This window comes from Lipotes vexillifer, unplaced genomic scaffold, assembly GCF_000442215.2.
Source record: "Lipotes vexillifer unplaced genomic scaffold, Lipotes_vexillifer_v1.1 scaffold853, whole genome shotgun sequence".
Taxonomy (NCBI): Eukaryota; Metazoa; Chordata; class Mammalia; order Artiodactyla; family Lipotidae; genus Lipotes; species Lipotes vexillifer.
The window spans coordinates 1,618,084-1,644,502 of NW_006792734.1; the positions used below are offsets into that span (position 1 = coordinate 1,618,084).

Sequence of the window (26,419 nt, forward strand, 5' to 3'; positions counted from 1 at the left end):
AAAAAAGGCAAATGTCTCACATACAGGTTTGCAAAATCTCATGTTTGTATAATTATGCCTGAAAACCTCAAGAAGACACCCAACCCATTTTGTCACCTTTCCTAATGCTGATACAACCCTACCTGTAGCAGCACAAAGTGCCTCTAATATCAGTCTTTTTAATGACTTGAAGCACAATAAGAAATACTGACCTGGTTTTATATTATACTAAGGAGTTTGAGTCTGAGGGACTAGGAAAGTGCTGGGGCTGTTTACAATGTAAACATTGGTGTTGGTGCTTGGAATGTCTGGGGATGGGAACCCTGCATGTAAACATGTTCTGACTCCACCCTCAACTGCTGGCAGTCAGCCCTACCTTATGGCCAAGTTAAACTGCACATTTTAGCCTTTTATTTTCAACACCTCACACCTAACAAGGCATAAACCAAAGCATCTTCTGCCATTTACTTGGTATTTTTCTGTACAAGCTTCCGAATTTCTTGTATACACGTTTGTTTTTCCTCCCCCAGTTCAGAAAAGATGTAGTTTAACATGCATCTTTCCTTATTTCCTTTCCTTTCCAGTATCACAAAACTTTGTTAGATTAAAGATGCAAGATCCATTATTTTAATCCTAATGCAGCCAAGGGTAATAATCAGGACAGGGCCACTTCTGCCTTCCCCCAGAAGATGAGGTTCATGGAAGCAAAAAAAAGGACTCCTGTGCTAGAGTCTCAGGGCTGGTCAAGCAGAGGCAGATGAGCCCTGCATGCTGCTGAGATCACTAGAGAAATAAGAGGGAAAAAACTCATAACGTTTGCTGTACTCCCGCAGTTTCAAGTCTCCCTTAATACCTTTCCTGTTCTCTCCTCCCCACCCACGTGCAAAATACCTGAAGTCAGTCTTCTGTTTTGAATGTTTATATTTTAAATACCCTTGAAATAGAAAGGTATTTGGCAAATCTTAATTCCTTCCATATGGGAAACAATTGCTGTTAGAAAGGCTGAATTCTCATTTGTTTGACCGCTAGTTTTGACAGACACTAATTTTTTAATGGGTCAAAACCAGAAAAATCCGGGGAATCAGTGTTCCAGCAAAAGCCTTTGTAAGATTAAAGCATTTATTATAAATGCTTCTTAAAACCAAGATTGAAATCTCTCATGTGTGAAGATAAATGGACCCTCAAGGTCGCTGTCTTTTTCTCATACCTTAATCAACTCTTCCCAAAGCAGGCACTGTGCTTACAAGTGTGCCTCCATAAATAGAACATATCAGTCAGTTTATGGCCACTTCCTTTTCACCCTTCAAAAGGAATGTGACTCACTTGGAGAGGGAAGTCAGTGAAAGGTGCTGCTGGTAAAAATAAAACAGGACTGGCTTTGTCTGAAACCCCTTCTAGCTACCCTTTATGCCCCAGGGAACATCTACTATTCTCAGAGTTATGTTGTATCAAAAACATCCTGCATTTTTAGGTTCTGGAATTAAAATTTAAACCTGTATTCAGTTCACATCTAACTAAGTTTCAAAAGCTGCACCAAATCTACTAGGCTTTTTTTTTTTTTTAATACTCTGCACTGCATGCTCTGTCTATATGCATGCGTTTAGATAATAAATATTAAATATAGGGGAACACACACACACAGAATCCATAAAATTAAAAATGAAACCAAACTGAACATTAAAAAATAGTACATAGTAACTAGGGAAATGAGTAAGGGCAGAAAATAAATTTGAGGTAACAACAGTGGCCCAACACCACTGATCTGAAATATCTGTAAAAATTCAAATAAGTGTTTGGAGATTCAAGTAACCAACCATCTGCTCCAACTTGGTCAGACTTCCCAGAGTCCCTGCTGAGTTTCAGTCCATGAGCCGGCACTCACACAGCTCCTTGTAAATCCTCTTCCGCACTCGGGGCATGTCTTCTTGGGAAAACTGGAAAGGCTGCTCTAAGGCGAGGCACTTGCAGTACTGCAAAGGTCCCAGAAACACTTAAGTGGCACGTGGAGTTATGTACCAGCCTAATGTATTTTACTAGATGCAGACCTAATAGAATAGGGTCTAAGGCAAATGTTAAAGTTTGTTTAAACTCGTAAAACTGTTTTAAAACATTTACCTCCAAATTATAGTCAATTTTCCAGGTATATGTCTTGGGATATGTCTTGGGATATGTCTTGGGATTCTCCCTCCCTCCCCACTCAATACTGTGAAAAGCAAAACCGATGCATGGGCTCCAGTTCTTCTCAAGGTGAAACCTGCTGAGAATGCAGCCAGACCTAACATGGCCTTTAAGTGAGAACTTGAATCTGTTTACAAACGTGAGTCATATGAGTGAGCCCATCTTTCAAGATCTTCGGAAATCTCTAAATTCATGGATTATGTACTATAATTTCCTTCATAAATGTATAACAACTTTTTCAATAGCCCTTTGAGACCTAAGATCTACAGCATAAGAAAGCACAGTGTTTAAATGTGGCCCTTATTTAAAATCTAATTAGGTTTTACTCTGTGGTTAAAGACCACCTGCCAATGGTTAGAAAAATATAGTTAATACTACCAATGCCAAGGGTCTATGAAACAGACAAATTCACATCAGTCTCCAATGTGGCTTACCAATAGCCTCTGATAAGACATGGATGATACCAATTATTCATCCTCAGCCTTAGAAGGTGATTCTTCCTAATGATAATATATGAAAATGCAGAAACTACTGCTTCCCAACAACAAAGGAGGGTTGGGAGGAAAAGTGTTCTGTTATCTGTACCTAGTACCTGTATACATCAGAGGGATCCCACTTCTCCCTAAACCCAATAAATTTAATTTATAAATTGTAAATACTGAAAAAACTATTTCTTTACCTGGAGCACAAATACTCCACAGTCACTGTCATTTTTCTGTTGTGGAATACACTATGGGGAAAAACAAAACGATCATTAAAATAAAACCAAGTACTCCTCTTCAGGTAAGAAAAGCTGTTTTTATGGAAAAATGAGCGAGACAGGAAACTTGTCTGTATCCAAGACAGCTGGTGTGTACCTCTGGTATTCAAAGTGTTTGAGTTCATGGAGGCATCTGGCCATGAAAAGAGCTATCAATCAACCACAACTTAGAACATTTTGCCTAAATATGAGAAGTGGGAAATCAAATAAAATCCTATTTTAAAACTTCCATTTGGATAATTAGTTTTGCTATCAATTCACTGACAATGGAATCAAAATGGAATTGTGGATCAGAGAACGCAGCGCATGGCCTGGACTCTGAATACGTAGTAACAATGCTGCTTGGCAGTCTTCCCTTTTCATCTCATATTTCACAACTCTGTCCTATTCTTTTAAAGACATGGTAAAGGTAAGCAGTATGTTTTCCAAAGAACTGGTTACTGTATTCTGCCTAAAGTGTTGGAATATGAAAGATCCTGATTAAATTGAGAATACCTGGATATACTACTGGGTAAATTCAGAATATTCACAAGTTCAGTTCTGGTTTGAACTAATATACTAGGTTATTTAAAACACAAAACGTAAGTTTAGAAGTTAGCATTTAGTACAGTTCAAGGATAAACAAATAAGCTTTGTCCCTTTGGGTTTGGGTTAAAGGTTTATTTCAAGACCCTGCCTTTTTAACAGTGTCTTTGATCCAGATAGACCTGAGTTCAAAGGCTTCACTCTGTCAATAGTTTTGATGGCCTTTGGGGAAGCTCACACCTAGGATTCAGCTTTCTCATCTACAATAAAGAGCTTCTTATCCCTAAATGACCTGCCTACCTCACAGATTGTAAGGATCAAATGACATCATACATACAAAAACACTATGAAAACAAAGCAGTGCCCATAAAACGGAAGACACTGATATTTGTGACAGGGTTAAGAGGCCAGGCCTGCTCACTCTGCCCCACATACAGCTTTTATGTCTATGGCCAAACATAGTGCTGCTTCTAGACTGTTCAGACTGAAGCACTCAGGCCACTTGTCTTCCCCAAATGCCTGGAAAGCAGCCCAGTACACTTGCTCCCTTAGTGAATCCAAATAGTCATGTCAGTATTTCTCTGGGTCTCCATGAGTCATCTGGAAATAAGAGCCATGAGGCAAGAGGCAGGTGCCACCAAAAAAATTTTTTTTCCTTTTTCTCAACAGAGCAACTATATCATCAGCAGCTGCCCCCAGGATGAAATGACTGAATTTATTTGCCCCAGCAGGCAGTGGGAAATTGGGCAGCCAGGTGATGATACTGAACTGAGGTTTACTCTGAGCTGCCTCCCTGCAGCCTCTAGGCTCTCTATTGGTATCTTCATGATCAGTCTTCATGTGCTTTTTTTTTTTTTTTTTTTTTTTTTTTCGTTTTGGGGGCCTCTTTGATCCCTTAAACCCCCAGCCACCACTGTTACCGGGACCAAGAAGCCTTCCAGACCCTCCAGTCTGGTCTGAGGGCCCCCTGCATCGGCAGGCGGACTCTCAAGCACTGCGCCACCAGGGAAGCCCTTCATGTGCTTTTAAAGACACCCACCCCTTAGACAATTCCAGCCCCTTGACATGCCTGGGTTTTCATTTTTATCACTTACTTACCTTGGTAACAGCAGTCTGCCAACCCTGAAGAAATTCAGGTCTATTTTTTTCTCTGGCTTCAGTCAGCAAATACTTTCTTATATTCTGGTTAAAAAGAAACCACAACACAGATGCTGTGTTCCATCAGTTGGTGAAAAATGGAACCTGCCCGCAGCAGACAGAAGCAAAGGAGGAGGCTGTGGCCCCACCACTGGGCAGAGTACGCATTAAAGAGTTTAAAGCTGGAACTTGATTTCAGACCTTTTTCACTTTATACAGTGAAGGACTTAGACCTTCTGTACTGTATGCACTTAGACTGTGGACACTGGTATATGCTTTAATTAGATCTTTTTATGAGATGGTCAGCCTTTTCCAGGAGTAAGTCAACTTGCTGAATTTGAAACTTAAATAAATACTGGCAAAACAAAAAGAAAGCCTTAATTACTGCCAATGCCCAACAAAGGGAAGGAACCCATGGCAGAAATCATTAATAACTGAAATGAAATTTAAACATTCTAGCCTTAGATATACTCCATGTTTTTGAGGGCTGCAGGTAAAAGTATCATTCAGCTTCTAGAAAGTGATACTTAAAACCCATCCTGGATACTAAATACAGTCAAGTCCACTGATGAAATCTCTACCAAGATGAAGCCTACTGAAGTTCCTAATTTTCCCTTATGCCCTCCACCTCTTTGTGTATCTTTCTCTGCCTATCTTTTCTAAGGGTGAAGTCAGAGGTTACATGAATTAAATTAACCCCCTGAAGGTGGAGCAGAAGTATGTATGTACATGTGGAGATACAAGTATGTGTCTGTATATACATACATACATATACACATACACGTATCTGCATATTCATATTTTCTTTCCATATATAGTATCATTCTGCAACTTGCTTTTCCAAACTCAGTATGTCTTGGAGATCTTTCCACGTTAGGACACAAAGATCTACTATATTCTTTTTAACTGCTATGGTCAGTTTAATATTGTGAATATACTACAGTGTATGTATGTATTTAGCTATTCTGTTAGTAGAGCTAAATTTAGGTTGTTTTGACTTTTCACTATTATCAGTAATGCTGCAATGAACATCCTGGTGTATGCCCCATTCTTGTGTGCATATACAAGTATTTTTATGTAGTATATACCAAGAAATAGAACTGGTATGTAATAGGATATGTGTCTTTTTAATTTATAAGGCACTTAGAATTGCAACTGTTGCCCAAGTGGCTGTATCAATTTATACACTCCACCAGAAACTGAGAATGCCTGTTTCTTTCACCCACTTTAGTAACATCAAACTTTTCCTAAACATAATAGGCAAAAAATGGAACCCTGAGGTAGTTTTAATTTGCATTTCCCATATTTCTGGTGAGGCTGGGCATCTCTCCATGTGTTTAATGGCTATTTGCATTTTTCCTAAAAATCACTTATTTTATCCTTTGTCCCTTTCTATTAGATCCTTCTTTTTCTTATTCATTTGTAGTTCTTTTTATATTCTGGACAGTGACTATTATCTATGTCACAAACATTTTCTCCAAATCTATCCCTTTTAACTTTATGACAGACAGAAGTTTTAAATGGTGACATGGTCAAATTAATCAATCTGTTCCTTTATGTCTTTTGCTTTTTTTGGTTCTGTATAAGACCTTCCACACACTTTGTGTTTTATATTTAGGTCATTATTCCATCTGGAATTTGTTCTTATAAACAGTATGAAACAGAACCTGTATTTTACTTTTCCAAATAGAGAGCTAATTTTCCCAATGGCATATATCAAATAGCCTGTCTGTCCCCAACTTTATTATATACCAAGTTCCCACATATACATGAGCTACTTCTACATTCTTTCTGCTGTTCCACCAAATCCACTTGTCTATTCCTAAACCAATATAATTAAAATAGCTTTAATTTTTAAAACTTTGTGATATGGTTTGACATCTAGTAGACCAAATATTCCTTTGTTCAGTTTTGATCTACTTCTAAACTATTTTAGCTGTTCATGCACATGAATTTTGCAATATGAATTCTAGGATGAGCTCATCAGGTTTCATTCAAAATCCTCCTGGGAAATTGATTAGGACAGAAATTAGTTTATATTAGTTTAGGGAGAATTAATCTCCTTCCAATACAGAGTGTGCCTGTCTTCCCATCTATTCAGATTTCCTTTAAATACTTTAGAGTCTTCATCTCAAAGAATGTCCCCATTTTTTGTTAGGGTATATTCCTGGGTAATTCATGTCTTTGCTACTTTTGAAAATGGAATCTTTCTGTTTTCATTTACATTTTCTAACTGTGCGGGAGAATCAGGAAACATACTGATTTTTCTTGCTTTGTATCCCACCATCTTATTGAACTCTTATTAACTGAACTCTAATATTTTGCCAGCTGATTCTCTTGGCTATAATACATTTACAGAAGTTATTTTGAAGATACAATCCAATTTTAGCTCTAAGAGAAACCAAGGAAAATGATTTCTATCCACATTCAAAATGTAGTTTTAAGGGAAAGACAGAAAAAAATCTGATGAAATCCAAAACAGGGCATGTATCTCAGAGAGGGATCCAGATCGTGGACAGCTACCTCTTCCCACCTGGAGATTCCTCTTGTCCTTTTCTCTGCCAACATTTTTGACATGACATGACAGAAAATGATCATCTGTGGTACTGACTTCTGTTGTTCTATCCTAGAGCTGAGATACCATCTGGTCAATCACAAAATAAATGGGGGAAAAAAAGGAGGGGGCAGTATATTAACTTACCTCTACACAAAACTTAAAATGAATGCCTTGGGAATCATAAAATGAAATAATTCGATTAGAGAGTGTCACAGTAATGAGAGACCAGTGGACTTCCAGGTGAATAGGAATCAACAGAAGACTCTTTTTAAACAAATCCACCTGATCAAGAAAAGAAAAAGAAATGTAGCCATCACCACAGGTTTTCCAAACCAACAACAGCAGCTTCCATTTACTGACCTTTGACCTGTCCAAGGTCATAAAACTAGGAAGTGGTGAAGCCAGAATCTGAACCCAGATCTTAGTCTAAAGGCCATGTTTGTAACTAGTAAGCTAAAACACACAACAAGAAAATTGAAGATACAGAAAGCACTGTTTTCCATTTAACCTGCTAAACCTGTTTATTAACTACCTAAAATGTCTTAGTCCCTTATTTTTAAGCCTAACTTATTTTCTTATATACATATTTGACCTAGAATCAATTCTTATTTAGGAAGGAATTGTGGTATTAGAAAACAACATAGCCTTGCAATATGATCACAGGCTCTGAAGTTAAGTCTGGTCAAGTTCAAATTGTAGCTCTGCCACTTATTGGCCAGATGACTTTGGCAATTTTCATACCTTCTCTGTGCCTTGATTTCCTCAATTATAAAATACAGATAACAATAGTACCCACCTTATGAAGTTGAGAGTGACAATAAATGTAAAATGCACAAAAGTGTGCTTAGCAAGTTATATGTAGCCAATAAATCTTAGCTGTTATCATTTTCACTATCTCAAATCTCTCAGATGTCGAAATTGAGAAAAAGAGCCTTGATAATTCTTCATGTCCTTTACATCCTCACTCACCCTTCATATCATAATACATATCGTTTAAAAATCTAGAAATATTCACTGTACCACTCAAAATCCCAGTTGTGGACTGGATGATAAAGTAGTAGGTACTCAATAAACATCTGTAAAAGAGTGAATGGATTTTTCTCAGGAGTTCTTTGTATTCTAGTGATTCCCTGGGTTAAAACAATTACAGGGCTATTTTCTTCTTTAATTACTTATTTTATTTTATTTTTGGCTGCATTGGGTCTTCGTTGTGGTGCACATGCTGCTTCTCATTGCCATGGCTTTTCTTGTTGCGGAGCACAGGCTCTAGGCACAAGGGCTTCAGTAGTTGTAGCATGAGGGCGCAGTAGTGGCTCACAGGCTCTAGAGCACAGGCTCAGTAGTTGTGGCACATGGGCTTAGTTGCTCTGTGGCATGTGGGATCTTCCTGGATCAGGGATCGAACCCATGTCCCCTGCACTGGCAGGTGGGTTCTCAACCACTGCGCCACCAGGGGAGTCCCTACAGGGCTATTTTAAACTAGATTCTTAGAAACTATTTCTCAAGTGTTCTTTGCTTTCTGATATTCAGATAATGTCCTGTTCTAGAAGAATCTTCTACCAGTCTACATGACCTTGTAACAAACCACTTCTGCTTTTCAGTTTCTGTATCCATAAACGTGGGAGGTGAGGTGGACAGGAAATACTAAATAGGACAATTGGTCCTTTCCAGCTCAAAAATTCTGAGTATCGAAAACAAGAAATCATATTTAAAATACAGCATTAAGTGAGACCAAATTTACATTTTTCTCAAAAAGAAACTTTTTTCTTAATTATAAATCAATTTTAAAATAAAAACTGCAAAATACAGATAAAAAGATATACTTCAGTTTGTCTTTCCAGATCTTTTTCTTCTTTTTAATATATTTTCTCACACACACACACACACAACCTTATTACATATATGTAATTAAGAATGATGTGTGTGGAGTGACTAAGATAGAAAAATAGAGGATGTGATGATGAAGAGTCTCTGGTTGTTAACAGGTTTTCTTGGATTGAGAGATAATGTCTAAACAAGACTGAGTTTGGAGCACATTTCTTCAACATGTGTATGTTAAAGGTTTCACTTGTCAGGTGGAGTGTATATTGAGACTTGTGTATGAACAAGAAGGTAGGCACAAAGCCCTCTAGTTATCAGAGGATTTAGCTGCAGGAGAAATGGGGGGTTATCTACTCTAGATGGCAAAGAGCTCGAGAGGCTCATGGGCTTGGCATGCTAATAAGGTAGAATTAGAAGATGAACTTTCAAAACGCATTGTTTACAAAAATCTTTCTCACTGAACTATGCCCTCTCTGTAGGTATTAAAAAAGTTGGTTTCTCATTTGCATAATAAAGTGGAGAGCTAGTAGTGGGAACTTATCTAATTCAAAGTTAGTACTTAAATTTCTAAGAAAAAAATATCTGAAACAGTAACAAGTTGTATATTGACAAAAACTACAGGAAAAAAATGAAATATAATGCCTTGATTTGGAGATGAAAAGAGCTTCAAATACATAAAGTACTTTAAAATTGTAGAAAATATAGTTCAAAATGATGAAATAAGAAATGATAAAATAAGAATATGCTACAGCAGGGGGGACAAAAAAAAAAAAAGAAATGATGTGTGTGGTCAGTTGTATTACTGATCTCAATTACTTGGTGTCCTCCCTGTAAGAGGATTATGCAGAACTACCTATTACCATGTGGCTTCACTGCCCCTTCCAGGGGGAAAAATGTAGTCATATGATTCACTGTAAAGAGAAATGAATTTATCTCATAACCAAGCTGAAACTTCAAGAGCCATCATGTGGCCCTGAGACTGACATGTCTGAAGATTAGGTGCTGCTCCTTCAGTTTGGGTCCCATTAAAGGAATAAAGATGAGAAAAGACAGGATCATCTCCTTAGATATAGGGAAAAGCATCTGATAAAACTCAACATCATGATTAAAAGCTCTCAGCAAACTAAGAATAGGAGGGAATTTCCTTAACCTGATAAAGAGCATCTACAAAAAACCTACAACTGACATCATAAACAGTAGTGAAAAACTGAATGCTTTCCTCCTAAGATTAGGAACAAGGCAAAGGTGTCCTCTCTCATTACTTTTATTCAACAACGTACTAGAAGTCCTAGCCAGTGCAATAAAGCAAGAAAAAGATGGCATACAATTTGGAAAGGAAGAAATAAAACAGTCATTACTTACAGACGTGACTTTCTATGAAATTCTCACAGAATCTACAAAAAAGCTCCTAAAACCAGTGAGTTTGACAAGTCACAGGATACAAGGTCAATTTACAGAAATCAATTGTATTTCTATATACTAACTGCAAACAATTGGAAGATAACGTTTTAAAAATTCTGTTTTTAGCAGTTTCATCAATATGAAACACTTAGGGATACATTAAAAAAAATAAGAGCTCACATGCCACAATTAAGGAGCCCAGCGGCTGCAACTAAGGAGCCTGCACGTTGCAACTAAGGAGCACATGTGCTGCAACTAAAGGAGCTGGTGAGCCACAAGTAAGGATCCCGCCTGCTGCAACTAAGACCCAGTGCAACCACATAAATAAATAAATACATGCAAGACCTGTACACTAAGATTTATAAAATACTGCTGAGAAAAATTAAAGACCCAAATAAATGGAAAATATACAATGTCATGGGCTAGAAGACTTAATACCGTTAAGATGTCCATTCTCCCCAAATGAACATACAGATTAAACACAATCCCAATCATAATCCAGCAAGTTTTTTAAAAATAGAGATTGACAAAATGATTCTAAAATTTATATGAAAATGCAAAAGGACTTAGAATTGCCAAAGCAATCTGGAAAAAGAAGGCTAAAGCTGGACACTTACACTGATTTTAAGACAAACTGTAAAGATAAAGTGATCAAGACAGTGTAGTATTAGCATAAAAACAAAGAGATCGATGCAAGACAACATAAAGTCCAGAAACAGACCCATACATATGTTGTCCACTGACTTTCTACAAAGATGCCAAAGCAATTAAAGTGGGAAAGAGAAGCCTTTTCAGGAAATGCCAATGGAGGGAAAAAAAAACAGAACTTTGATCCCTACTTTGTATCTTACACAAAAACTGAGATATACCAGAGATGTAAATGTAAAACCTAAAACTATAAAGCTGTTAGAAGAAAACATATGAGGCAACAAGTATTTTTTAGACTGGATACAGAAAGCAAAACTATAAAAGAAAAAAGTATGGTAAATTAGATTGCATCAAAATTAAAATCTCCATTCATCAAAACACATGTTTAGGGACTTCCCTGGCAGTCCAGTGGTTAAGACTCCATACTCCCAATGCAAGGGGCACTGGTTCAATCCCTGGTCAGGGAACTAAGATCCCAAATGCCTCACGGCGTGGCCAAAAAAAAAAAAAAACACACACACACATTTAAGAAATAAGTATAAAAGCCACAGACTGAGAGAAAGCAATAAAAAAGTATAGATCTGACAAAGGATTTACATCCAGAACTCAATAATAAGCACTTCTTTACTACAAAACGTTTCATTTTTTAAAAAAATTAATTTATTTATCTATTTTTGGCTGTGTTGGGTCATTGCTGCACGCAGGCTTTCCCTAGTTGTGGCGAGCAGGGGCTACTCTTCATTGCAGTGCGCGGGCTTCTCACTGCAGTGGCTTCTCTTGTTGGGCTTCTCTTGTTGAGTAGCACGGGTTCTAGGCACGCAGGCTTCAGTAACTGCAGCATGCGGGCTCAGTAGTTGTGGCTTGCGGGCTCTAGAGCACAAGCTCCGTAGTTGTGGCACACGGACGTAGCTGCCCCGCAGCATGTGGGATCTTCCTGGACCAGGGATCGAACCTGTGTCCCCTGCATTGGCAGGTGGATTCTTAACCACTGAGCCGCCAGGGAAGTCCCAAAACTTTTCATTCTTATCATTCACCCATTTTTCTATTGAGTTGGTGAGGTCTTTTTCTTATTGATGTGTAGAAGCACTTTATATATTTAAAAAATTAGTTCTGTGATTTGAATTGCAAATATTTTTTCCCAGTTTACTGTTTGTCCTTTTAGGTAATTAATTCTTTTTTTTTTTTTTTTTTTTTTTTTTTCGATTAATTCTTTGATCTCCACGATGAAGATCACTTTATCCATGGCCAGCGCACAGGCTGAGTTATTAAACGGATGGTGGGGGGATAAGCAAGTCGGTGTTAATCATTTAAAACTGTAAAGAGGCTGGGTGAGAAGGCAGGGGACAACAGGTTTTATACAATCATGATTTGGAGAGCTGCGGCTGCTGTATATTTGTCTATTTGTAAAGTGTAAGTGGTTAATTTGCAGGCATGCCGGTCACCAGTGCAGTGCTACCTGCTTGCAAGGAGCACATCTAAATTACTTGCCTAAAGTACCTAGCTGAATAGGGCAATCAGTTGTTTTTTTTTTTTTTTTTTTTTTTTATGTCATCTGAGCTTTAAGTTGTACACAGAATGGACTTGGCTACTCTGAGATTATCTTTTTAAAGTTCTGCTATGGATTTCCTTTGTACTTCCACTGTTTCACTGTCTTGTTGCATTCAAATCCTTGGTGGTTCTGTAATTTATCTTAATGTAGTCTAATTCAGTGAGTACTTAATTCTTCTATCTTTCATTTTTTCTTTAATAATAATGCATTTATGGCCATTATTTTTTCCTCAAAACAGCTTTCATTATGTTCCATAGTGGTTGGTAAGATGTGTTCCCCTTTCTATCCTTTTCTAGACAGTTTGTATATAATTTCATTTTTTATTTTCTTTCAGATCCAGGGGTCCTATCAAGGGTTTATATCTAGTGCAATTTTTTAATTAAGTTTTTTTAGTCATCTTTTAATATTTATTTTTAATTTAACTGAACTGTTGTTAAGGAATAGTGTAATAATTTTCTTCGTGGTCAATTTTTTACAAATGTTCCTTAGATATAGGAATAAATGTATATTCTCTTTTTGAGGGGTATAAAGATCTAGTATATGTCTATTAAACCAAAAGCACTGGCTGTATTATTTTTTATTTATGATCTTATTTTTTATCTACTAGATTTGTCCAACTATGAAAGAGGTCTCCCATTATCACTATTTACCAAGGTCTCCTAGCTTTTGTAATCATTGTTGTATCTACTGTGTATTGAAGTTTTATCATACAGTGTACTTTTCACCTTAAATTCTACCTCATCTGCTGTTAATACTGCTGTTCCTCCTTTTTGCTTGCCACTCCTTTCTTTTGGTTTGCATTTGCCTAGTACCTCTTTACCTATCACTTTACTTTCAAGCTTTCTTTTTCATATTATTTTATGTTTACTTCTTATACACAGCATATAACTGGATTTTCTGATTTAACCCAATCTGAGAGGGTCCAGAGGATGGAACAATTTAATTTATTCTATTTAATGAAATGACTCACATATTTATACTTGACTTTATTCCTTCATTCTCATGTTGTTTATTATTCAGGAATTCTTCCATGAGTATATATTTTTCCATGCTATTTACAAGGCATACCTTGTTTTACTGTACTTTGCAGATATTGCATTTTTTATAAATTGAAGGTTTATGGCAACCCTGCATAGATAGTCTATTGGCACCACTTTTCCAACAACATTTGTTTACTTCATGTCTCTGTGTCACATTTTGGTAATTCTTGCAATATTTCAAATTGTTTTATTATTATTTTATTTGTTATGGTTATCTGTGATCAATGATCTTTGATATTACTGCTACAACTCACTGAAGGCTAAGGGGATGGTTAGCATTTTTTTAGCAAAAAAAGTATTTTTAATTAAGGTATGCACATTATTTTTTTAGACATAATGCTATTGCCAACATAAGGGACTACAATATAGTGTAAACATAACTTTTATATGCACTGGGAAACCAAAAAATCCAGTGACTCACTTTATTGCAATACTCACTTTATTGTGGTGGTCTGGAACCAAACCTACAATATCTCCAAGGTATACCTGTCTAACCTTTCTCTAATCCATACTACATATGATCATCTTTCCTCAGCTATGTAACTTTTCCTGGTTAAGTGGCATCCTATTATATGTATGTACAGTTTTAATTTGACCAATCCCCTACTAATCAGTTGTCCTCAATTTTTCTAATATAAACACCACCACAGCCCATCCAGTGGCACAAGCCACATACTCAGAAGTCATCTTTCACACTTCCTTCTCCTTCATTCCCATAACCTACTCATCACCAAGTCCTGTTATTTTACTCCCTGGGTCACACTCATATTTGTGTACATCTTCCATCTCTACCATTCTAATTTAAAGTATCATCAATCTGCAGTGGCCTCCTGTTCTACCCATATCAACTTTGCTCCCACACTTGTCCATCTTCTTCAGTGCCACTAGAGCAGACTACAAATTGGATGTCGTCACCTACAACCCTTCAATAGATTCTTACGCATTTAGGATAAAATTCAAAACACAGGCCTCAAGGCCCTGATCTCTGCATCAGATCCACTTTATGCCACTCTCTTCTTTGCTCTGCATTCCAGCTACACTAGTCTTCTCCCATGCTTCTACCATCACAATATAAAAATGATGACCACTTAATGTGTGTTTATCATGTGCTTAGTGGTTTACATGCATTATCTCATTTAATCCTCACAAGATAAATAAAACTGATATTCCTATTTTATAGATGATGAAACTGAAGATTAAAGGAATTAAGTACTTCACCCAAGGTCTTACAACCAGTTAAGTGGCTGAACCAGGATCTGAACCCCAAAAATCTTATATGTTCCGGTATAATGTTGTAAGTCATAATTCTATTTATTACTTTAAAATGTATATCTCAGAAATAACTAAATTTCCTTGTCAACTGCATTATTATGCACTTTCATCAAATCTTTAACCATGGTCATTTTTAAGTCTTCTGTCATTTATAGACAGTTCTGGGTGTACTCTGATGCTTTTGCAAATATGCTCCTATAAAAGGGTTTCATCTTCAAGGAATTCATGGAAAAGACTCTGACAAGTACAGGTTTCTGGTCACTGACTACACTGCTGAACTGAATGAATAAGCATTTTCAGAACTCTAATGGAAAACTGATGAACTCATAAAACTGCTAACAAAAGATCAAGATTAAAAAAATTAATTACATGGGACTGAGTGAACTGATGAGGATGATTATAATTTTTGTGACTTTGTTTGAATAAAAAAAAAAATCCCAAAGGACTCAGGGGCAAAAAATATACAAATCAATTTTTACTGCAAAGTAAAGGAGCTGTTACAGTGGAGGATGACTGGACTGAATGTCAATATTATGACATAGTATGAGTGTGTTTCATGTTTGGTAATTGCAATCATTGTTGCTTTTGTTGTGGTCATCCACTTACAATGCTTGGTGTCAGTCTATTTATCTCTTGTAAAAATAAAATACAGTGTGTGTGTGAAAAAAAAAAAAAAAGGATCTGAACCCAGGTCTGAATCCTGAGTTCATTATATCTATTTCCCCAGATGTGCACTCTTCAACCACATTTAGTTTATCTTGCCACTACTGATGATGCCTTGAACATATTACCTATATAGCAATGTTCAATCAGGTGTTTGTACTTTGCAAAAAATTATTTCCACCCACAACTACGTAAGACAAGACTTACTCCTAATTTCTCTAGCCCATCAAGTATAACAAGTGAAAAGTTAAAGTGAAAAGTTACAGTATCTCTAGACCTATGACTGTAGATTTTGAACTTGTTGGTAATTTCAAAATATCAAAAATAGTATATAAATAGGCTTTTAAAATAATGTTTCTGACAGTCAATGAATACTGAGAGAAATTAAGGTTGTAAAGTACCTTAGGGATTGCTCTAATTTATCATTTTGTTTTATAAATAAGCAATCTGAAGCCCAAATTAAGTGTCTTATCTAAGTTGTACAGCAAGCTAATAGCAATGCCAGAACCATGAACTTCCAATCCAGTGCTTTCTGTTATAGCAGATTCCAATGAACTGGAAAGACTCAAGAATTTTACTAGTGTCTCGTCTTTCAAGCAAAAAGATTCCTTTGCGATGACCTAGGGGGTGGGATATGGAGGGTAGGAGGGAGGCTCAAGAGGGAGGGGATATGGGGATATATGTATGCATATGGCTGATTCACTTTGTTGTACAACAGAAACTAACACAGTATTGTGAAGCAATTATACTCCAATAAAGATCTATAAAAATAAATAAAATTAAAAACTAAACATAATCAAATGATGATGATAAAAAATTCAAAAGAAACAATAAAAAACTTACATTAAAAAGCTTGTTTCTAATTAACATCATAATTGGCAATAAAGTTATCCTTCCACTCAAAGTGGCTTATCATCTGCATTTCAAATTTAGGATAAACAAGAAATTTAAAAAAAAGAAATAAAGAGAATACCTTTTTAGTCCATCTTTTTACTCCATTATATCCTTTGGTTACCAGCTGTCTATGAAAAAAGCTGTTGAAGAAGTGAACCTAGAAAGACATCAAATACAAGCACTCAGATTATATTAAGCTGTGCCAAGACTTAACTTCACAAGAAAATGGAAATTTTAAAATCCCTGAATGTAAGATGGACCAAAAAATGAGGAAAAGTTTCTTCTTAAAAATAATGACCAAAACATACATTAACCAGTTCAAAGAAGACTGTTTCAAATTTTCATTAGGATGACCTCACAGATGTGGTTGGTCTATAGTTAGAACTGGAATGGGGCAGTAAATAAATTACCTAAATCCAATCAAGTAAAGAAGCAACCTGATAAATCTCGTCAAATCAGGTGATAAAGTTGAAAGAGGCTATGAAAGAATCAGGTAACAATTACTCTGAACTCAAGGGATGTAGAGTACAAAACTAACCCCATCTGAAGGATGTGGATTTGGAGACTCCTATAGTCATAACAACTATAAAAAAGCTTCAGCATGATCATTTCTAGCACTGAAAAAATTACCCTAGTCGTATCCTGCATCATGTCCTGCATCCTTGGCTTTTTCAAAATTCTGGCTTATAAATGAGTATCAGCTCACCTGAGACGGTAAACATACTACGGTCTTAAAGCATTCACTCTAACTTTGACTCACTTGAGATGATAAAACTGTTCCCTTAGTGCTGAGGTTCTCAGGGTGTGGTCATCAGACCAGCACTATCAGCATCCCCTGGGAACTTGTTAAAAGGGAAGTTCTCAGACCCCACTCCAGTCCTACTAAAGCAGAAACTATGAGGGCAGGGCTCAGCAATCTGGTTTCTGAGGATTCTGATGCACATTTGTTTTGGGAATCACACAGTTTAAGATATTAATAAAAAAGGCTTGTAGTAGCTATCTCTAGACAGTAATCCTCAAACTTTGAGTCCTTCAGAATCTGCAGGGCTTGTTAAAACACAGACTGCTGAGCCCCACCTCCAGTTTCTGATTTAGTAGGTGTCGGTTGGATCCAAAACTCTGCATTCCTAGTAAATTCCCAGGTGATGCTGATGCTGCTGGTTTGGGGACTATACTTTGAGAACCACGGCCTTGGTTAAGTGTCCTTTTCATCCAATGAAGGTTTAGAATTAAATGTAGTGGTAATGAAGGGAAATTATACTCTTGAAATTAATACTTTTATGTTAAAAATCATCTGGTGTTTAAATCTAAACATACAGGTGTATGTTTAGATTTCTGATGATTAAGAGAATTTGACAAATAGGGAATCTGACAGATTAGCTTCATTTAAAATGTATAACAGATTTTTTTTTTTTTTTTTTTTTTTTTTTTCTTGCGTTATGCGGGCCTCTCACTGTTGTGGCCTCTCCCATTTGCGGAGCACAGGCTCCGGACGCGCAGGCTCAGCGGCCATGGCTCACGGGCCCAGCCGCTCCGCGGCATGTGGGATCCTCCCGAAACGGGGCACGAACCCGCGTCTCCTGCATCGGCAGGCGGACTCTCAAGCACTGCGCCACCAGGGAAGCCCTATAACAGATTTTTGATTTTAAGTGGAAAGTTATGACATTTTGTCTTTATTAATAAAGTGTTGGAATCTGAGATTCATTATATTTATTATATTTATCTGTTTAAATGATTAGATTTATTAGATTTATTAGATTATTAGGTTATTATTAGATTATTAGATTTATAAAAGTTTATAAAGTACTTGGAAAGGTTTTGCTTGAAATTAACACATCAGGCAATGTAAGTACTCAGAAAGAAAATTTAATATATTAAATTTTAAAAAATAGTAAGTAAGCTCTTGAGGGAATTTTAGAGTTTAAGGGGGTTTAGTTTGTATTTAAACTGGGTATCAAAGATTAATCCATAAAAAGTGAAGATGAGTACTACTTTACTACATTTTTAAAGGGAGTAATACATTAAGTTAAATTTAAAAACTCAAAGCAAATAGTCCTTTTTGTGCATCTCCCCACTAAAGAAAAAAAGCCTCTTCAAGATATCAAAAAACACACCCATTCTGAAATAAATAAGCAGGAAAACACTGGCATCATGACTTTCTTATGCTGAAATGATTTTATAGACCTTATGCGCAATCCTAGCACATATCAAGACAAAAATCTCCTTTTAAAAATCTAAGAAATATCCAATAATTGAATAAAGTTTTTAAAAAAAGCTTCTTCCTTTAATACACAAGGACTCTTTCTCCTAAAGAGAAAGTTTTCACTTACTTTGTCTGGGACTGCATCCATTATCAGCTCACCGTACATATTAATGACCTATAAAAAGTCAACATAAAACCAGCTTACTAATAACCCTATGCAATTCAGAACATCCACTCAGAATGAATAACATATTGCTACTGCTAACATTAATCAAACCTTTCCAATACTGTACTGGGTAAGTGAATGAGTCACTTCAGTAAGGAATAAAGAATCCTTGATTCCAAAAGATAATTGTCAGGCCAACCTAGAGGTTATTAATTACATTTTATTGTCCAACATCCTCTGCGACTTCCATGCTGAGAATATACAATACACTAACCTGGTCATTCAGCCAATTCTGACCATCCAGGGTTGCCAGATCATCCATATCCAGCATATGCTTATTGTAGAAGATGCGGAAGTTGCATTTTTGATGTCTGGCCCGATAGTTTGTTATCTCCCTATTGATAAAAGGTTTTCTGAAACAGAAATATTTTGAAAGAAAAAGTAAAAAAAAAAAAACAAAAAAACACGATACAAAAGTTCAACTCAGTTTATTGCTAAGTATCCTTTTTTTTTAAATCAAGAGAAAAGTCATATAAGCCAATAATTTTCTTTTCAATGGCTTAACTTAAGCATCATTGACAAACCTATTAGAAAAGTCTTCATTAAAGACATCTTTTAATCTTCCAAGGACATCTTTTTCACTGAGTGGGACCAAACTGCCATACTTCTTCATAACCTCATCTAGGAATCCTTAAATAAAGGAAGAAAGAAAAATTAAGATGGAAAAGCCATTTTCAGCAAAGTCACCATCCCATTACTTAACTTATACACAACACTTAACATACATTTAACCTACATTACTAAATGCATTATAAAAAGAAATCTTTTAAAAGTTATACTTTGTAAAAAAAAAATTAAATGGATCAGGCCCTCACCATTCCAATCTAGAGAGAAATGCTCTAAGGCATCATTTCACATGGGATTTTTAGGCTACTGATGCATTGTTAGAAAATGGATAGCTGAAACTAAAGACTGACATTTTTCAGTATCTTAACCTTGGAGAAGAATCCTATCTCCCAAAGGTAAAACCTAAAGGGTTTAATCACCTAGTTAAATGTGTCTATCACATTTGGTAACTGAAGAAATTACCTTTTTTAAAATCACAATTAGAACTGTTGAGATCACTGTCATTGTATTTATTATTTGATAAAGGTGTGAAATTTCACATCTCATAACAAGGGACATATACTAAGGCATTTTTAATAATACAATTTGATAGTTATTTTAATACTCATGATATTGCATAACCCTATGAGGTGAGCTAAACCCTATGAAGTGAGTTTAACCCTATGAAGTGAGCTTAACTGGATAACAGCTGGTGAGGCATGTTTTAAAAGAGGAAACAGAATTAAAGAATGACTTCTTGGCCAGGATACAGGCTAGTCTCTACATCAACTTATGTAATAGGTATATGCATTTTAATGGTTTCCAAGAGGATCCACTGAAGAAATATACCTAAAAATACGCTAGGAAATAAAACCAGGCCATTATTTCTAAGTAACTACAAAGAAGCTGAGGGAAGGCTTAGAGGCTCACAGAAGTGGAGATATGACTGAGGCTATCCACTGAGTGGGGAGTGGGGAGAACAACAGTCTGGCTAACCATTGGTCTGACAGTTAAGTCCACCGAGTTAAGATGGAAAAAATGAGGACTGTTAGTCACTTATTTTACCCAGCCCCCTTTCTAACTTCAAGAATGGCCTCTGCTAAGTATCTATATAAAATGGACAGGAATGATCACAACACAGTAACTGTCCTGGAAATGGAGTGTTTTGTATGGGGGAGGAGCAGACAAACATGTGAAAAACCTATTTTCCTCCTGTTAGTCTCCCACCAGAGTAGCTCCCAACTTGAAAGGCTTAAGAGTATAGTAAGCAGGAAAGAGTTGCTTGCTTATGTCTGCTCCTGGTCTAGGCTTTAGGCATACAGAAGACAGAAAGGGAGTCTCATGTTCCAGTTTAGTCAGAGTAGGAGATGATGACTTGGGGCTTCTACACTAGGAATCCATTCGGCCTATGTTTGCCAATAGTGTTTACTATATCATATCTTACAGTTGTCTAAGCATAGTCTTGTGTCTACATGGGAGAATGGACCCAAACAGAAGATAAGGATTCCCAACATTTGAGAAACTGAATTTAAGGAACAAATTTTATACAAAAATATTGCCCCTAATAACAAAAAATTAAACTTTAGGCCCAGCAACCTTAATTGAGACTCTTCAAATAAGAAAGCAATCTCTTCTACCAAGCGAATATGGACCCAATTCCAAACTTGTAACGAGGTGTCCTTGTTAACAATGTTATTTCTGGATGTCAGTGTTTGGGGGATTTTAAGTTGTTATGTTTAAGTTGTTATGTTTTTTTCCTCTTATCCGTATTTTTGTTTTCACTTTCAGATGATAAACATGGATTGGTAATGCAGTAGAAAAGCCCTACCTGGATCTTCAAGGAGAACCCTAATGACAATGTCTCACTGATGCACACCATTATCTCACTAGGACCAGAAGTAAACAACAGTTAAAAGGCACTCATACTGAAGCCGGCGTGCCTAGAGCCCGTGCTCCACAACAAGAGAAGCCACTGCAATGAGAAGACTGCGCACTGCAACAGAGTAGCCCCTGCTCTCCTCAACTAGAGAAAACCCGTGCACAGCAACGAAGACCCAATGCAGCCAAAAATAAATACATAATTAAAAAAAAAAAGCACTCATAAGCCAAGCACTAGCATACCTCGTTTCATCCTTATAACTATCTTATGTGTTAGACAGTATCCCTACTTTAAAAATGGAGACAGGCGGCTTAAGGAGGTTAAATAACTTCCCCAAGGACCCTTAACTAGCATATGGCAGAAATCAGGTTCTGACTGTAGGCTATGTGACAACAGAAACTGAGCCGTTAACGTCTATGCTGTGCCACCTCCAATGCAGGAAATATCTATCATCTCTTCTCTACAAAACAACTTAGTTCTTCATTTTACCTTTCCCTTCTAATACCCATGGGCCAAGAGTAACCCAAAAAACAGACTTCTTAAAATGAGAGTTACAGAATTCCCTGGGGGTCCAATGGTTAGGATTCCACGCTTCCACTGCAGGGGGCAGTGGTTCTATCCCTGGTTGGGGAACTAAGATCCCACTAGCTGCAGGGCTCAGCCAAAAAATAAAAAAATAAAAATAAAATGAGAGTTAAATTCACTATTTACCCACTTGTTTTCACCAAACCAATGAACCAACAAGGAAAATGCATTTGGAATATACAATTTCTTTTATTCCAAAAGTACTAAAATTTTAGTATGACCTAGAAGCAAAGGATAAAATATTAGGAAAAAACAAAACCATGAAAAACTGGAGTTCAAATTATATTCCATCCTGTAAGTACAAAAGGTAATAATGTGAAAAACAAAAACTGAGGTGTTTTTTAGAAGTTAAATTACTCATCATGTTAAACCAACTGTGTTAGACAGCTTCTTCTTGCAACAACTGATATGGGTCACTTGGATCACATCCCACCCTGAAAGTGGGAAGGGGTTCATTGTGTTGTGCACATATGAAATGCAACCACTTGGTTCTCCAACAAGATACAATACACATGTCAGAAAGGTCCCATCAAAAATAAGAAAGGCACAAAATATCTAAGAATAAACTTAAGGAATGTGCTTAAGTTTATTAAACTTATTAAACAAGTGAAAAGCACTACCAAATTCTAGTAAGGGACACAGATCAATAAATGGAGTAATTCTTTGGTTTTTAGACAGGAAAACTCCATATTAAAATGAATACAATTTTCCCTAAATTAGTCTATTAATGTAATGCAATACCAATCAAAAGCCACTGTTTGTTCATTGGTTTAATTGAAAAACCAAATCCAAATTCATCTTGGGACAAAAATATGAGAAATTCTTAGAAATTTTTGAAAAAGATTAAGGAGAGGTGAATAGGGGCAAAAGAGAAGAGGAGAAGGAAGGCCTAATCCCATCAAATTATAAAACCAAATAACAGTGATTGAAGCAGAATAGTGCTATCACAGAAACAGAGAAACCGACCAGATAGGAATCAGAATGGCAGGCAGCATCTCATAATCATGGGGAAAAGATGAATTAATCAATAAATAGTATTAGAACTACCAAGTAAATCTTTTGTTCACAGTTGAAATTCATTTTGGTGTAAAGAATGTAGGAATCCGGGCTTCCCTGGTGGTGCAGTGGTTGAGAGTCCGCCTGCCGATGCAGGGGACACAGGTTCGTGCCCTGGTCCGGGAAGATCCCATATGCCACAGAGCAGCTGGGCCCGTGAGCCATGGCTGCTGAGCCTGTGCGTCCGGAGCCTGTGCTCCGCAACGGGAGAGGCCACAACAGTGAGAGGCCCACGTACCGCAAAAAAAATAAAACAAAACAAAACAAAACAAAAAAGTAGGAATCCATCTTTAGTTTTTTCCAAACACCTACATGTAAAAATAACACATTAATAGTCTAGAGAATAGGGCTGAATATTTTTATAAACTTGAAATGGGAACAAGCTTTAAGTATTTATGCTAGTATCAATACATGACCATAAACATTTTAAAATGAAGTGGCAGCCACCCCATAATTCCTTTAGAACTTTTATGCCCTAATGAACATGTATGTCTTAAACATGTAAGTAGCAAACTATACTCACTCTTCTGGAAGCTGCTTTTTTATATTCAATACATGGATTTTTTTATTTTTCCTAAGTCAATTCAAAACAATCTAGTGGTCCATTAAATTGATCTGGCATATTTTAACCAATTCCCTGCTGATGGCCATTAGCTCTCTAAATAATGTTACAATTAAAACCCTCAATATATCCTTGTTCTTGTGTTTCCTTAGAACACACTTGCTAAAATTCAAATTTCTGAGGGAACTCCCTGGCGGTCCAGTGGTTAGGATTCCGTGCTTTCACTGCCGAGGGCAAGAGTTCGATCCCTACTCAGGGAACTATGATCCTGCAAGCCAAAAATTAAAAACCAAAAACATTTTCAAATTTCTGGGTCAAAGGACATTAAAACTTGCAGATTTTCACTTATGAATTTGGTTATCTATATTTACGAGATTTTAATGTTTATGGAGTCAAATTGGTATATTTTTATTGCTTCTGAGTTTCCTATCATGCTTTAAAATGTCTTATCAATGAGATTATAAAAATGGTCTTGTGGTTTTTTTTTAACAGCTTAAGCCATGATTCACATACCATAAAATTCATCCTCTTAAAAGTCTACAATTCAGTGGGTTTTTATATATTCAGAGTTGTACAACCATTACCATTACCTAATTCCAGAACATCTGCATCACTCCACAAAAAAACTTTGTATGTATTAGCAATTACTCCTTATTCCCCCTCTCCCCACCCCCTGGCAACCATTAATCTACTTTTTATCGCTATGTATTTGCCTACTCTGAACACTTCAAATCAATAGAATCATATGGTATGTAGCCTTTTGTGTCTGACTTCTTTCACTTAGCATGTTTTCAAGGTTCACCCAAACTGAAATATATCAGTACTTCATTCCTTTTTATGGTAGAATAATATTCCATTGTATAGATATACCAAAATCTTATTCATCTATTCATCAGTTGGTGGACATTTAGGTTTCTTCCACTTTTTGGCTACTATGAATAATGATGCTATGAATATTTGTGTACAAGTTTTTGTTTATCTGTATTTGTTTCTAATTAACTTTTCAATCCACCTGGAACATATTGTGATACAGGAATCTATTTCTTTTCCTTCCAAAACAGCTAATCTGAGTACAGAATCCTAGACTTTCCTACCCTCCCTGAAATTTTTTAAAGTTGTCTTGTACAAACATAACACTACTGTTGTTGCAAAGCATTCAACTTGGTTTTGAAGGGAGTAACTTTCTGAACAATTACTGCATCAGTTTATGCAATATTTGATAAAAATATGAAACCAAAAGTAAATTTTGATAAGTACAATGGGCTCTTAATAAATATATAAATACAAAATGAGCATAATGTGCAGTTATATTAGAGAAGAGCCAGCATTCAGGACACCACAGAATATTGGCTAACACTACAAAGTCAATTAAGGGAGCATACACCATGCTGATTGTCCTATACTGAATCCTATTCTGATTGCTCTATTAATCCTGATTACTCGAGTTTAGTTCAATTTGTCTCTTCCATTGTGTTGGCTTTCTCCAGATGTTTGGTGATAGATTACAGGCTCATCTCTACTTGAATAACTTGCAGGTGGAGGGAAGGCTGTGATGGGCAGTAGCTTTTGCTCTGCCTTGAACTATTTTCAGTGTGGGGATGCTAAGAACCCCCAAAACAGTTCTTTTGGAAAGGGTTGTTCTTCATTCTTGCCAGGCATTATAAGTAATGGGGCAGGAGGAGAGGGGAATGTCCTGCCTCTCCACACCAATCTCCTATTCTTAGAATTTCAGTGCTATATGTCAATTATATCTCAATAAAATTGGGGTGGGGGGAGAAATTTCAGCTTGATAGCAGATACCCTCCTTGCTGATATATGGCACAGGCAGGGAGAGATGCTTTTGTGGAGATTTTCCAACTACTCAGTCTTTTACCATGGGTCTCCCCTTTCCTCTCCACCTCCACCATCTCCAGAAATGGTACACCCTCAGTGTTGCACCATTTTCCTGCACTAATCTTCCTTCTGTCACTGGGGCTCCCCTCTGGATCGTCCCTCTACTTTATGCCTTGTTAGTGTCTCAGTTTTTAATCTACCAAAACTCTCCCTGTTTTTGAGTATAGAGATACATAAGTTTTAAATATATTTTTCATAATTTCTATGGGTTTGGTAGGAGGAAGAAGAGATTCCATGGGCTTACTTCATCGTCTTGAATCTACTATTGGTTTCTGACAGATATTCTTTACTAAGTGAAGGAAGTTTTCTTTATTCCTAGTTTTCAAAGAGATTTAAACACAAAGGAAGCTAAGCTTTATTATCAGGCTTTCAGTACTTGCTGAGATACCATGATTTTTCTCTTTTAGCCTATTAAAATAACGACATTACAGATCACTAAATGTGAATTCTGTAAAAAATTCTTGTCTTCATGTTATGCTACAGTTTTACTATAGGACATAGTCAATTTATCCACTTTTTTGGAAGTGCTACATATATATTTGTAAGTTAATTGGTATTTGTGGGTAAATGCTAACTTTTTCAGATTTATGAATCATGGTTCTGCTAACCTCATAGTAGGGAAATTTGTCTTCATTCTAGGACAGCATAAACAACAGAAATTTTTTTTAAAAGATTTTCTAGGACTCTGTACTTTGTCATTTTGTGGGGAAACGTTTTTTATACATACTTAATGGCTGAAAAAGCAAAGTGTTCAGAATTGTTTAAACCACCAAGAAGTAACTCTCCTAACTCCCCAGAAAAAGCCATTTATAACAATTTGATATATCTGTCCAAATATGTCCTATACAAATGCATGTGCACACATATATACATGTACTCATTATGTGCACATGTATCTTTTAACAAAACGGCCTCCTTCTGTTTTGCAACTTGCTTTTTCCACTTTTCGAATTTATTCTTTTTTTTTTTTTTTTTTTTTTTCTGTACGCGGGCCTCTCACTGCTGTGGCCTCTCCCGTTGCGGAGCACAGGCTCCGGACGCGCAG

At 36.5% G+C, this 26,419-nt stretch overlaps 1 protein-coding gene across 3 annotated transcripts in view; it reads right to left on the minus strand.

Annotated features, from left to right (window-relative positions):
* Window positions 1-1,521: 1,521 nt before the first annotated feature.
* Window positions 1,522-26,419, minus strand: part of SENP5 (SUMO specific peptidase 5) — a 39,066-nt gene continuing 14,168 nt past the window's right edge. The window contains exons 3-10 of one of the 3 annotated variants that reach the window (XM_007465862.1): window positions 19,378-19,483; window positions 19,068-19,206; window positions 18,755-18,802; window positions 16,504-16,581; window positions 7,281-7,418; window positions 4,541-4,624; window positions 2,837-2,887; window positions 1,522-1,949 (exon numbers count right to left, since the gene is read on the minus strand). In XM_007465862.1, the coding sequence (XP_007465924.1) occupies window positions 1,839-1,949; window positions 2,837-2,887; window positions 4,541-4,624; window positions 7,281-7,418; window positions 16,504-16,581; window positions 18,755-18,802; window positions 19,068-19,206; window positions 19,378-19,483 (755 nt within the window). In that variant the 3' untranslated portion in view covers window positions 1,522-1,838. The remainder of the gene's footprint in view (window positions 1,950-2,836; window positions 2,888-4,540; window positions 4,625-7,280; window positions 7,419-16,503; window positions 16,582-18,754; window positions 18,803-19,067; window positions 19,207-19,377; window positions 19,484-26,419) is intronic. The other 2 variants (XM_007465861.1, XM_007465863.1) reach the window with 2 other exon arrangements.